Raw genomic sequence first — 13,583 nt, forward strand, 5'->3', positions numbered from 1 at the left:
CGTCACCAATCATGTAGATCCAGACGTTTCACGGCAATTGTGGCCCATTTTGAGGACCCGATTATTATTTACGTTTATTATAACGACAGAAGTATAATACCTAGCGGGTTAAGATGGTAACAAGAAATGCAGGTAAGTTCAATATGACCATCATCCGAGAATAAGAATACCGGCCACAATAAATAGCTTAACAACGGTATACAAGTTGGAATGATTTACGCGTCACCACGGATGGAATCAGGCGTCTTATTCCAAGCAGGACAGAGCTTATCCCAATCGTCTGTGAAACCAAGCGTTGTCAATAACCAACAAGTCGCGTTTTGAAAGAGTACAGAAATAAAAACTCACGAGGGATTGGATTGTCAAGCTGTGTACTACGAGTATCTTCCGCCAAGACAACAGCAAGGCCACTTAATTCATGTGACATTAACGGGTATTCGAGTTGAGATGAACCATCGACTTATACTTACGAAACTAGATGGAATTCGATATGGCTGTAGATAAAAAGGTCCTCTCAACTGACAATGTTCATGGAGGATGTCAAGCCAAGACTTACCAGTGGAGGAACCACGGGCCTGCGTTGTCAGTCGTGAACCGGATGGATGTCAGATCGTTCGGGCCGACTGTTACTGTGTCACGTCGGACCTTCAAACGAAAAATCAGGTTTCACATAATGCTACTAGGAAAGACCGCAGCGTACCGGATTCTTGAAATTGTAAGTCGGGTTGTCCATGGTTTTAATTACATCGAAGTGGTGCTGGTTCGAAATAGTCAGGCTTGACTTGAGAGAAGGAACTAGAATGGGGGACACTCACTCCGTGTAAATGCATAGGGTGTGGCGTTCCGGCTGGATGGCTGGAAGAAAAATTGATCTCTATGACCTTGTTCCGTGGTAAGGTGTAGACACTTCCTTTTGGAAGTAGGTCTTGAGCTGCGTGTGCACCACTAAGTATCTGAAGGAGGACAGGTGTAGTGGGGCTTTGGAAGGGATGTTCGTTGACGGTAAAAGTGTCCGGAGCGATGAAACCAATTGTCATATTGAGAACGAGGTCCGCACCTCCAGGGAACGGCTTTCCTGGTACAGAACGTGTTGGAAGATGCAGGTCAGATTCGCGCAGAGCAACAGCAGCTGATGGCGGGTTCGTGGTAGGATCAGCTTTAGGGGCGCCTTTGTAACGTAGAATGGCCGAATTTATACCCCCTTCGAAACCAGTAGCTCCGTTAGCGGCGGCACTAGGTTTAGCACGAATCCAATAATTCCCAACGGGCTGATTTGCGTTCAGCACAAACGAGTAACGTTGAGCAGGAAAGATATTCAAAGAGTTGACGGTAAGAGGATCGGTGGGTTGTCCATCGGCTTCGATGATCGTCATGTTGTGCCCGTCAATAGAAAAGGTATAACTGGGGTCGCATGAGAAAGAAATGAGTCGCATTCTGTAACGTTTACCCTTCTGAACATTGACCACAGCGAGCGGGGTCGTGGTCTGTTTTGAGAGAGTTCAAAAACCAATTATAACTCTGAAGTACATTTTATTTGCATAAGACACACCTGGTTTGCCCAGCGCCCCAGCCCATTGATCAAAGTTGAGTCTGCAAGTTTCTGACCTGGTTGTGCGATGAGTGATTTGCTGGTTTCGTGGTACCTGGACAGAAGGAAGTAAGAACAAATTACGTCGCACAACAGACTGTGACACACCAATCAGCAAGCGTGATGATAGTGGATTCTAGATAAAGGAGTATTTAGATATGAAGGGCATATATGGAAATAGAGAGCCTAACCATCGTCTATATCATAGAGATGAGCCAAGGGATCCCGGCGGTCGTAGATGACGAGAGCTCCTCGTAGTCCATCGCAGTATTGCGCGCGATGGTGTGAGTGGTACCAATAGGTACCTGATTGGTCCGAGACGGTGAATTTGTACTTGAATGATTCTTTCGGAACGATGGGACATTGTGTTATCCAAGTCGGTCCGTCAGCCCAATTAGTATGGCGCTGATGTATGCCATGCCAGTGCTAAGACCGATATTAGACATCAGGTGGTAAGAAAATTCTGAACACGATCGAGACGCACGATACTCGTGCTTGTGTCCATTGATGAGTCCGTCAACGAGTCAAATACGTCGATTTCGAATGTGTCTCCCTGCGTGAAGCGATCAGTATATTCGTTAGACAGGAAACCTGTTGGGAGTCTACCTTGTAGCCTTTGATGATGGGGCCAGGGAATGTGGGTTTATCGTCGGAAGACCCCGCTAAAACAGCGCTATGAGTCGAACAGTAAGCCTTACATGCATCTCAATGTAAACTTCAACTCTTGATCATCTACCTGCGCTGGAATCCATCTGGCGAAATTGGTCTGTTAACGATGTGAAGTTCTCCGACGCGAGATATGACATCCAAACCCTGCACGGTCAACGAAAGTTGAAGGAATGCAAGGGCTACTAGAGAGGTCCACATAGCAAAGAGAAGGAGCGCCCAGGTCGGTGATGAAGGAAGACATGGATGGAGGGGTTTTATAACTTGTCTGTGAGGTTTGAGGCGCTGTCCTGAGTTTACTTGGCGGGTTTTGAAAGCAAGTAAGATGCTGCTTGCGAAGACATCGGTTGACATACGGTACGGGAACTACCACCGATTATCGGGAGGGGTAGACATCCAGTGTAAAGTGAATTGTCGGTAAGAGACTCGCTGCCAAGTTTCCTCCGTAAGGTAGAAGACAAGTGGCGATCGCTGTACAGCGGAATGGTAAGAGCAGTATTCTTCATTGTATACCGGCCTTCCGTGCCCAATATAGATACTACTAGTTCCCGGTAGCGGGAACTCGAATGGCAAGTCGGCAATGTTTGTTACTGATGCCCCTTGCGGTGGAATAGTGTACTGAACTGATGGAAAGGCACTTTCTGAAATTCGAAACATTGTGTGTGGGGCAAGAAGGCATGAAAGCTACGTGAGCTTCCGAGTTCGAACGACTCTCGGTCTCACGAAGGCAATAGTCAATTGAGAAACGGTCCCCATCTTGTTGAAGAGCGAAGCTGTTTCTGGACGATTGTCATCTAGGGCATAGTGCTGTTCGACAGTACATGTGTGCCTTGTTGTTCCCGTGATGGAAACACAGTGGTAGAAATGAATTTGGCCGGTCCACCATCTGCCATACACAAGGCTCAATACCGTGACTACCGATAAGCAAACAAGCTTACTTGGGAAATGTGTCATAGCCTCAAACAGCTCGCAATGCAACAAGTTCATCCAAGATTGTGATAAGCAAAAGCTGCTCGCCTCGCAACCGCCTTGGAAGTAGAGCTATACCGTACTAAGGAAAGGACGAGATGCTTTGAGTAATCAACAGGTTTCAACTTCCCGGCGTACCCAAGACCGTTGGCGGGTTCTACAGCTGCTCGGTGCAAAGGGCGGAAGGGAACTGGAGTGTCCGGCCAGCTTTCGGTCCACGAGAGTTTGAGTTGAGAGTCGAAATGACCATCTGTGCTGGAGACCACAGAGAAGATTCAGCGCGTGAACACCTTTGACTTGGATGCTGCCTGCAAAAGTATTAGGACAAAAACTTCTACTGGATGGTCTCGCCGCGAGAGACAAGAGTGCCTCACAGCAAGCCATTGCGCGGGTTTGCAATTCCGAAGGCTCTGCGGTTACTAGGCTTCCACTTGCGTGCCATGAATCGATTCTTCTTTAATATGAAAGTGGTGTCTGGAAATTGTGTATACGTCGAAGGATCAACTGGCCATTGTCGTCTCGAGAAAGGTTGGTGCTGCAGCTTCGACCACAATGGAGGACAACGGGCATAATGGGATGGTAGAGCGAATTGAAAGCACGTGGCGCGCGCCTTTCTCCTCTACGACCACTGGTGAATGCCCTGGCGGTGAGAGCTCGGGGTCCGATCCGGAGCCTCCCGAAAATGCCCATTTCTGTGCCTGTGTTTCCCGATAATCACTACAGAAGGAAATTACACCGGCCAGCACCTGAACTACTGACTACATGAGATATCGGAATTTGCTCGATTTCGGTGCTTTCCCACACTCTATGTATTCAATGGGTGTTGTTCGAAGAATCCCCACTGTCTACCCTCTCTGAGATCAATCTCCGTAGCCGAATATCGGTGGCGAAAGTCAAGCTTACCAGTGCACTCCTCGACAGCTTGAGTCTGAAATGGAAAGAAGAATTACGTAATTTTATGACCACGTGGAAATCAACTGACAAGGGAGACGAGCCTTAACTTGGACCACCACCGTTGACTGCCGTCTTCGTCTTCGACCTACAAAAGCTTTCTTTCCTCCTATTCCTTCGCTTACCACCCACGATATCTCTGTCTTTTCCTCTCTGTCCTTGCTAATTCTTTCTCAATCTTTTCCCTGACGTGCAAGTCAGTATCACATCAAAGTGTAAAAGTTCTCTTCGGTCTTCTTATCGTTCGCCAGGAGAATTCTGCAATCATGCCCGTAACATCCACCGGAGACTCTGAACGCGATAGAGAGAGGTCAAAGGACGGGGACAGAGATGAAAAGGGAGAAAGGGGTCTATCCAAGTCGCAGCAGAAATTATCCTCTTCCAAGAGTACGTTCATTTTTTTGTTCGGAACTTGGATCGTATCAAGCTATCGACAGCTAAGGATCTCTCCCACGTACCATGCAAGTTTTTCAAAGTTGGCTCATGTACCGCCGGATCATCATGCCCTTTTTCCCATACTGTACTCGAACCAGGAGCTCAGAAGGACGTTTGTGCCTGGTTCGTCAAGGGTAATTGTAAGTTTGGGCACAAGTGTGCATTAGCGCATGTATTACCGGGCCAGTCGATGTCGATGGATCGTAAGAACAAAAAGGCAGCCCAAGTTGCTACGGGTGGAGGAAAGAGTGACTCCAAAAGTTCTGGTCGGCCGGGGAAGCGGGATGCACAGGGTGCGCAATTTCCCTTCACCTGCTTTGCAATCTCATAATTTTACTCAGTAGGTCGCCCTCCCGCTTTGATGTCACTCAAAGCCAGCATATCGCCCTCGGCTCCCGCACCCGCCATCAAAAATACCGACTTTGCCTCCTTCGGTGTTCTTGATGAAACTTCCAAACTTCCCAGTGCTCCTGCTCATGGAAAGCAACCTGTTCAAGGCAGCACGGATGCCGAACCGTCATCTAACAAGTCGTCCACCTCTTCTAGCGAGGCTGTCGAGATAAAGGAGCCTTCATCAACCCCTGCGCAACCTGTCTCTCCTTCTCTACCCGTGTCCTCTCCTCGTCGCTCCGACCGTGAACATTCGCCAGCTTCCAGGGCGCCAATAGATTTTGGACCTATTGGCTCACCCCCACGCTCCTCGAACGCTACTTCCCATCCCCATCCAGTATCACGCCTCAATGGCTCAACCAACCATGGTGCTTCCTTTTCTCCTGGAACATCGCCTTCAGCAAGGAACAATAACGGCACCCCGACCAATACTTTTTTGTCTACATCTCCATTTTCTGCACCCGGCTCGCAAACTGTGTTCAACTTCTCGGAGAGGTCGGGCATGGGCATAGCCACGTCGTTGGGATCTGGGTACGCCATGAGTGGAGGGACTGGGACTGCTCATGGGAAACCAACATGGGGAAGCCAGGTTGAGAACGAGGACAATCTCGTTACCCGCCGTGCTCAAGCCTTGGAGATGGCCAGTTCGGGCAACCGTGAAGAGGGAGGAGACGACTTTGAGGACTTCTTACCAAGTTCGTTGACTGACCTTCTGACACCTGAAGAGAGGAGCCGACGGATGTTGAGGACCAACTCGGGGCAAGGTGCTGCTGCTCAAGGAGATTCAACGCATCCCATCGTTTCTCCGTCCGGCCGGACTTTAGGTGTACCCCTTGCGACGCCCTCAGGTCCCGGTAATGGTCATCGATACTCTCGGTCCGTACCTGCACCTTCACTTCTGGGAGACATCGGCTCTATCTGGTCCACTAATCAAGGAGCGGCTAACGGCGGTCTCACACCCAATGCCGGCACTCCACTAAGTGGTGGTCTTCCTTCTTCACCTGGACGCTTGGGTGGGCTCGGTAACGGAACGCCAGGATCATTCACTCAAGGCAACTCTGGGTTTGGAGGAAGGGCAACTTTCGACCCTCTGGGTGAAGAATTTGCTGGAAGCCCATCCAACTTCCTGGCTCCATCCAACGCCAGTGCAGCATTCTTGCCAGGCATACATGCTCAGTATCTGAAGTCCAAGCAAGGTCAAACCTTGGATAATGGCATAGGGGGCGTAATAAGGAACACTGGCAGTCCACTATACCCAAGCACAGGGAAGGGGACACTGCAAAGTTCCTTGGCTGCAGCCACGTCTCGGCTGACCGGTGGACCTGGCTATGGAACGCCTACCGGAACGGGTTCCTTTGCCGATCTCGGTCAAAACGGAGAATTTCTACAACGACCGACTCTTTTCTCATCCAACACCGCAAACAATAATTCTATGCGGCCTATACCCTCTTCTCATCTCTCTTCGAATAATGACGATCCACAATTTGCGTTGTCGCCAGCTACACGAGCTCTCCAATCACACGCGCCGGGACAGAGTCTTCCTCAGGGATTGGCGGCTGGTTACTCAAGGATACATGCACTCCCACCTCCACTTCCGCTGTCATCTCCTGGGTCAGGCGGGATTGGCGCGGGTGGTTTCAGCGTTAGTCCAGGACTGAGCGCAACCTTTAACGCGGGTCCGTATGGGTCTAACAATGGCCCCAACAATAGACCAAACGAATGGGGAGGAAGTGTTGGGGGAGGCTTTAGTAGGCTTTACTCCGGTATTAGCCAGTCTAATTCAGGCTTGAACTTAGGAGGTCCTCCAGGTCTGGCTCTTCCCTCCCACTACATGGGAATCAACGTTAATAATACCGGCGACAGCGCTCACACCGGAGCTGTTGGCGCTGGCGAACCCGATCCGATGTCGTCGAAGTTATCGTACTCCGCCGCGGCTGCAAAAGGTGCTCCTGCAGGCGGTGTCGTCTCTCCTCACAAGTCTCAATGGGATGGACAACAGCAAGGTGCTACAGGTGCTTCGAGCCCATTAAACAAACCCGTCACTGGTGACGACGACGATCTGTTCATTTTGGATGCCTAGACGGAGGGAGTGAATCGTTGTAAAAAGAATTGAAACAAAAAACAAAGGCACTGTATTCTTGTCGACGGACGATTCTATATGCCTCCTGTCTGATTCCTGATATTTGTTCATAGTAATGCCGACACCTACGATGTGTTATGTCTTTTCCCATAATCTTATCTCACGTTTTTGCTCCTTACACATTTTGCTCGCCGTTCGTTCCTTCGCATTCATGACATTTAATTAAAATATTGACTTGCTCTACATCTGTTGTTTGTCTCATGTTGTGTACATTGATTCTTACCGGTCTATAGGTCGCACCCACCGACTAGACATAGTGATAGACACGCATGTTTTCTCCGCTCCGCTTTGTTTGGGTGATAAAACTATGTATCAAACTCTGAGAGGTGCCAATCTCAATGTTGATTTTTGCCTAGTCAAATCAAAACCGGTAGTTGTGCCCTTTGTAATAAAAATTTCGATACATAGTTGTGTTGGTTCCCAGGTGTTCAAACGGTTCACCTCTACCCACCAGTCGGCATCGGGTTCTTCTTCTTTTCGTTACAACTGTCTGAGAATATGGTGAAATCCGATTCGTTCATGAAGGTCATCAATAGCGCTAGCCGGACTGGACTACGAGATGGCACGAGCCTTGCGAATACGCTCGTACATGGCAAGACTTGTAACAGCTACAATTAGTACGGGTTATTATATATTATCGACTGAATCAGGATAAGGCCCACCGCGACACCGACACGGAACACAGTGACATGACGATCTTGAAGTTGTTGAGGCAATAACGAGTATCTGGGAAACAGTTCCCAGATGTTAAATTGTGCTTCACCGTGACGCTCTGCGACAATGAATCCACCCAGAATTGAATAGTAGGGTCCCTGTAGTCCGAGACAAGGTCAGCTCTTTTATCGGAAGCAAGGTTGAAGTGTGGAAATCATGGTCAGGAATGATATCAAGTCGGATGCGAACTTTGGAGTGACTTGACCCGTTACCTTGGCAGCCTAGGCAGTCCATGAAGATAAATGTCCAACGACCGGTTCAACACACGGACAAAAGTTCAAAGTTGCAATGACAACTGTGACGAATTCACGAGAGACCTTCAGAATAACAGGTATAAGGACTGCGATTCCAAAAGAACTAAAAAACTAACTAAAACAAGCTACTCGCTATATATACGGTTCTAGCTAACCCGAGTGATCCGACATCTCGGAGTAAACAAGTACATACTGCGGCATGAGTGGGCGCGCACGCTACAACAACGCTACGATTTCCTTATCCAAATTCCATGAAACAGAAGCAACGAAGAACAACCACACATTCAGTAGATTTGAACCGCGTCCAGATCTGACCGTCTCACACGAACGCGACTAGAATCGAAGAGATAATCATGTATGTACAACACAGTAGAGTAAAAAAAGACGGGGCACCGTGATACAGACTAAGATCTCATCAAAAACAAATGGAAAAGAAGTAGACTTGATCCGACAAGTGGAGAATTTAGTACCTAGTGGGTAACATTGGGAGAACACAGGTGAAACAGTGAATTCAGAGGAAGGGTATACAGAGCGAAAAAGTGTCGTTTACATGTGTTCTTCTGTACTTTAATTCATTGTGTAGCTCCCTGCGATTCAAACGCATATTAAGCATCGAGTCGGTAGAACAGAATAAGTGATACTTACATATCCGCGCTTGCCAGTCTCCGCTACCAGTGGCCAGTATACTTCCTGACGGGCTCAGATCGATCGATATGACTGTAAGTGTCTAAGGAAGGCTGACTATAAACCGTAAAGCACAGAGCGTACCTGAATTTTTGTGTCCTTGTAACATGCATTGAACAGTCGCATCCCGTGAGTCCCAAAACTGAACTCCGCGGTCTTTTGATCCAGACACTACCCATTGCCCATCATGAGACACAGCAACCGAAAGGACATAGTCCTATCATTATTGTGAGCAGCATGTACTCCTGCTAGGGAATTGATAGAAACACACCTTATGGCCGGTGAAATTCATTGTGCACTGACTCTGTTTATCTCCGTCTCTTTTCACCAGCGATCCAGGACCATTCGCGCTTCCATTTGGCTGCCCTTCTTTTCTGCCCTTGAGGGAATTGCTGAGCATCAAGGCAGACACATCCCAATACTTCAAAGTTTTATCCAGGCTCCCACTGACCAAACCTTTGCCATCAGGTGTGAACGCCACACTATACACACTATCCCGATGTCCCCGCAACCGTTCAACAAGCTGACCAGTGGCCACATCCCATATCCTTACAACAGTATCCAGACTGCCAGCAGCTACATACTGTCCATTAGGGCTGATCGCCACAGACGTAACACCGGCGTCGTTATTCACTGAATCGGGATCATTGATGGTGAGGACTTTGGAGGTGCCATCCATCATGTCCCAAATTCTCGCTGTCTTATCTCCAGAGCCTGAGACAATCAAACGCCCGTCAGAGGAAAAATCGAGGGAATAGATCTCTTGCTGGTGGCCGTCAAAAATATTGCGAATTCGCCTCTTCGCAATGTCCCATATCTGGGAAAGAAGACAATGTGTGAATAACGATTGGCTTTGAGTGCCGTGTCAGAGACATACCCTGATTTGTTTATCCTCTGCCCCTGTGGCGAGATACTTTCCATCCGGACTAAAGCAGACACTCCGTATGTATAGGTCTCCAACTTTCCCGGCGGCCTCATCCACCAGTACACTGTGTTATGATTAGGCTGGCGGAACTTACATGAATCGAGAAGCGACCTACCAGGTTTTTGCACCCGTCTTAGTGTCGTAGATTTGGGCCGTTCGGTTGCATCCCGTGGCAAGATATTTTCCATCCGCAGAGAAACGGACGCAACAGACGACACTGGAAACGGAGATGAGTCACGCTGTTATATTCCCGGACCGACTGAAGGAGGAGAATCGAGATAGAAAGGTGACGAAGGACCAAGCTAAGAGCAACAAACCTTTCATGCATGAGTGTGTGAACCAAACTAACGTCAAGTCCTTTCTTGACTTTGGAATTGAAGATGGCGAACCAATCACTTCCTTCCTTCTTCAGATCAGATGGATAGGTCGCGATATCAACGTCTTCAGGGAATCCTCCTGCTGGAGTATTGATCGGGATAAGGGTGGTGCTGCTACCAGAAGGTCCGCCGGTGGGCTGCGGCTGAATTTGGCCGGGGTGATTCTGTTGAGAAGGAAGAGATTGTGGGTGGGGGTGATGAACATCCACCATGGGCGAAGTAGCCGCTGAGTTCGGACCAGCGTTTGGATAGGGAGAAGGGCCATGGGAAGGTGTCGCCGATGGGGGAGGAGGGAGACCAGGGGGAACGGCTGGCCCTGACATCGATGGAGGAGCACCACCTGAAGACGGTGGGGGTAATTTAGATATGAGATTTGGGGAAAAGATGTCTGGAGTCCATCAATATGGGGTGAGATAAGAGTGATGATAATTACCTGGACGTTCACTCTTGAGGCGTTCAGGCTTGAGCCTTTTGGGATCCCTTTGATCAATAACACGATCTCGCTCTCGCTCTCTATCTCTATCTCTCTCCCGGTCGCGGTCTCTTAACGGTAAATCCGCTCGCTCCCTTTCTCTCTCACGATCCCTGTCTCTTTCCCTTTCTCTGTCGCGCTCTCTGTCTCGATCACGTGCAAAGTAAGGGTCATTGAAAGGTGGAACACCTCCAGCGCCAGGCGGCGGACCAGAGGTGCCTCCAGGACCAACCACTGACACAGGGCCGATACCTGGCCCGCCTGATGTACCTGGAGGGAGACCTTGTCGCAAGGCGTGAATCTCGGCGCGCAGTCGAGATAATTCCTCCTCGTATTGCTGTCGAACCTTTCCGTGCTGTGTCTCAAGTTCATAAATCGACTGCCTTATAATATTCAATTCATTGATTTGTGAGGCAACTGTGTAGGAAAGAGAATGAGCCTGGAAGTTTGGGAAAGTGGCAGAAAGTTGACCTTTTCCTTCATAATCATCGCGCTGATTCCTACAAGCGGAAGCTTCTTGGACTATCAGGTCGAATTCTTGCCGGATAGCCTCAAATGATTCATTGAGACGAATTACAGGAGAAGGTTGAGGAGGACCGCCTGCGGGTTGAAGACTGCGATGCTGGTTCACGGTAAGTAGAGAATTAGGCTCAAAAGGAGGGAAAAGAGAATTTTTGGGACATAGGTCGAACAAAAAAATTCATCTTCGAAAATTTGTGGACTTACATTGTAGATGGCGGACATGGTTACGCCAAATCGCAGCAGGTGTGGAATTGAGAACTGTGAGCGGTGGCGGGCGGGGAGCAAAAGGGTTGATGAACAGCGAGGACAACTCCTTTTATAGTCATTTCGAGATTTATGAACCATTCCTCAATTTTCCCACACACTTGCCGCCGGTACCTAATTTGGTTCCTCTTTGCACAGCTTCAGATCCCGCAAACCAAGATTAGATTTGACACATGCGATCCAGTTGCGGCTTATACATTCTTGTCAACAGCCGCCTGAGCTTTGCTCGTTATCCCAGGGTTCCCAGTCACCTGTGCTAGCTGACAGAATGATAATAGATATTGCGACATTCTTAAATCCCCCCCCTCCGAGTCACTTATTAACATGTTACCCAACTGGCCCGACGTTGTGTTGTATTTACAGTAAGCCTTCGGATCAGTAATCCCACAATACCCGTGGACGTCGCCGTTTTCCTGGGTCGTCACGATCGTCAAATCACCCACCATACTTAAGTGATGACGCGACTCGTTCTAGCTTAGCCGTCTTTACCTTAACGTCCGAGTGGAGTAAATCAGGAGAACACGGCGGCCCATCATGGTTACAACAACTGGTAAGTCGAACTTGGCTGTAGCCCGACTGTTTGGCTTCGGTTCAGTCCCTCTGGCATTCCCTTAAGTAATTGACTTGCGCCTGAATAGTTTGTAGGTGTATGTCCAGAACGTACTTGACAGCCTCTTACCGAGTTTAGACATTCAACGTGTACCAACCTTGAGGCTTGAGCTCACCAAACTCACCCCAATGCAAGGAGGATAGCCAGCCTCCTTGCGGAACGAAAGCAGGCTTCGTTCTCCCCATAGGGCCAAGCGAATGAGGTTTATGATGGAGGTGCCACGTCTTAGCCGAGCAGTAAGTTGTTCACCGAAGTTGACGGCTGTGGCCCGGCCCGGCCCACTTCACATTCTAAGTCCGAGTCTTACGCCGGATCCGACTCCACATAGAACCGTACAACCATATATTTATCAAACTCGGAAGTTACACCAAAAACGTAAGTTGGATTCCAGACGTATCTTGCAAGCACTCAGTGGCTTAGGAGCCCTTTGCCATCCTACAGTAATATTGTATCAGCGAATGAAGAGAGGATCGAAAGGGTACTGGGAAATGACTCTTACCGCCCTAAGCCAGCTGCGTCACCATTGAATAAATCCTGATCCCCCGGTCCATTGCTGCCCGAATCAGCATATTGCCAGAAGGTTGCATAACTGTGATCGAAGAGTCCTTTTGCGTAAATCTTCCAAAAGCATTCCGAATTTGACTCACCTCCATCCCGCAGGAACCTCCCCGATGCTTGATGCATACCGTGCGATCCACAATGGGTTATCGCTACCAAATGCATTGCTGTTTCCAGTACATGTCTTCCACCAGTCGGTTGTGGTGTAAATGACTGTATGACAGTATTAGGACGATCGTGATGAAAGCAGGAATTAAGTGTGCTTACTTGGGTATCTGACAACAGCGTCAACATCACCGAACTGGTCGATATTCAGTGGTAATACCACTTACCGTCCGGTCTTTGTATGATAAGTGTTGGAGAAGTCCTTTATCCAGCTTACCATAGCGGAAGCACTAAGGCCATAACAAGTGGCTCCACTAGGATTGTCTATAGGACCGTAGATGGTTAGCATGACAGAAGGGGAAATTGAGGTGAGAGACGTACACTCAATGTCCAATACTCCAGGCAAAGTGATACCGTCTGCGGACCAACCACCTGCACGTAGGTTTCATTGTTGGAGATCCAATGCAAGCATGGTGTTTATGAGTCACTTACCACCATGAGCCACGAAATAGTTGGCTTGCGTAGCCCCGGAGCTCGAGGCGGGCTGGGCAAAGTGATATGCCCCTCGGATTAACCCGACATTCGTGGCACCGGTATATTGAGACGAGAAGTCCGGATTCTGATATGCTGAAAGACAAGTGAGTCAGGCTTGGTGTAAGTTAGCGTCATGAGTGGGGAAGAGACACACAAGTTCCTTCAGTTGCTTTAATGAACGCGAATGAGACGCCGTTCGCTTTGACCTGGGCCCAGTTCACGTTGGGTTGGTAACTAGAAACGTCGATACCCTGCGGGTTAGCACGTTTCTCGATGGGAGAGCTAAGGGCAACGGGAAGGAAGAACACCAGGAAAGCAAGTCTCATCTTGAAAGTGCTGAAACTAGTTCACTGTTAATTCGAAGTGCGTTTTCCTGGGGTTTTTTATACAAAAAACGGCGAAAAGGAAGGATTAATGGGATCCAG

At 48.8% G+C, this 13,583-nt stretch overlaps 5 protein-coding genes across 6 annotated transcripts; 1 reads left to right on the plus strand and 4 right to left on the minus strand.

The window, feature by feature from the left end:
- Nucleotides 1–28: 28 nt before the first annotated feature.
- Nucleotides 29–3,818, minus strand: E1B28_006102 (uncharacterized protein). 2 transcript variants are annotated; one of them, XM_043150720.1, is made up of 13 exons: nt 3,193–3,818; nt 2,325–3,140; nt 2,195–2,261; nt 2,073–2,141; nt 1,780–2,014; nt 1,697–1,724; nt 1,550–1,643; nt 816–1,484; nt 701–757; nt 557–645; nt 471–494; nt 349–410; nt 29–280 (listed from the first exon to the last, which is right to left on the minus strand). In XM_043150720.1, the coding sequence occupies exons 2-13, from the start codon at nt 2,606–2,608 to the stop codon at nt 216–218; spliced, it is 1,743 nt and encodes a 580-aa protein (XP_043011810.1). In that variant the 5' UTR covers nt 2,609–3,140; nt 3,193–3,818; the 3' UTR covers nt 29–215. The 2 variants fall into 2 exon arrangements, with proteins under 2 accessions (XP_043011810.1, XP_043011811.1); XM_043150721.1 differs by having other exon boundaries at nt 2,195–3,140.
- A 406-nt stretch (nt 3,819–4,224) lies between these two features.
- Nucleotides 4,225–7,425, plus strand: E1B28_006103 (uncharacterized protein). Its single transcript, XM_043150722.1, has 4 exons — nt 4,225–4,370; nt 4,426–4,561; nt 4,612–4,902; nt 4,951–7,425. Exons 2-4 carry the CDS (start codon nt 4,441–4,443, stop codon nt 7,077–7,079), a joined length of 2,541 nt encoding a protein of 846 aa, XP_043011812.1. The 5' UTR covers nt 4,225–4,370; nt 4,426–4,440; the 3' UTR covers nt 7,080–7,425.
- E1B28_006104 (uncharacterized protein) lies at nt 7,426–8,201 on the minus strand. The gene is made up of 3 exons (XM_043150723.1): nt 8,043–8,201; nt 7,802–7,951; nt 7,426–7,747 (listed from the first exon to the last, which is right to left on the minus strand). The coding sequence occupies exons 1-3, from the start codon at nt 8,085–8,087 to the stop codon at nt 7,583–7,585; spliced, it is 360 nt and encodes a 119-aa protein (XP_043011813.1). The 5' UTR covers nt 8,088–8,201; the 3' UTR covers nt 7,426–7,582.
- Nucleotides 8,202–8,315: 114 nt separating this feature from the next.
- On the minus strand, nt 8,316–11,387 carry E1B28_006105 (uncharacterized protein). Its single transcript, XM_043150724.1, has 10 exons — nt 11,292–11,387; nt 11,037–11,187; nt 10,527–10,982; nt 10,034–10,481; nt 9,832–9,933; nt 9,669–9,780; nt 9,063–9,608; nt 8,876–9,008; nt 8,753–8,824; nt 8,316–8,694 (listed from the first exon to the last, which is right to left on the minus strand). The coding sequence occupies exons 1-10, from the start codon at nt 11,307–11,309 to the stop codon at nt 8,675–8,677; spliced, it is 2,058 nt and encodes a 685-aa protein (XP_043011814.1). The 5' UTR covers nt 11,310–11,387; the 3' UTR covers nt 8,316–8,674.
- Nucleotides 11,388–12,377: 990 nt separating this feature from the next.
- E1B28_006106 (uncharacterized protein) lies at nt 12,378–13,484 on the minus strand (the record flags this gene model as incomplete). The annotated part of the gene is made up of 8 exons (XM_043150725.1): nt 12,378–12,396; nt 12,461–12,550; nt 12,609–12,732; nt 12,787–12,794; nt 12,852–12,948; nt 13,006–13,056; nt 13,117–13,251; nt 13,313–13,484. 8 exons carry the CDS (start codon nt 13,482–13,484, stop codon nt 12,378–12,380), a joined length of 696 nt encoding a protein of 231 aa, XP_043011815.1.
- Between the last annotated feature and the right edge of the window lie 99 nt (nt 13,485–13,583).

This window comes from Marasmius oreades, chromosome 3 (genome assembly GCF_018924745.1).
Source record: "Marasmius oreades isolate 03SP1 chromosome 3, whole genome shotgun sequence".
Taxonomy (NCBI): domain Eukaryota; kingdom Fungi; phylum Basidiomycota; class Agaricomycetes; order Agaricales; family Marasmiaceae; genus Marasmius; species Marasmius oreades.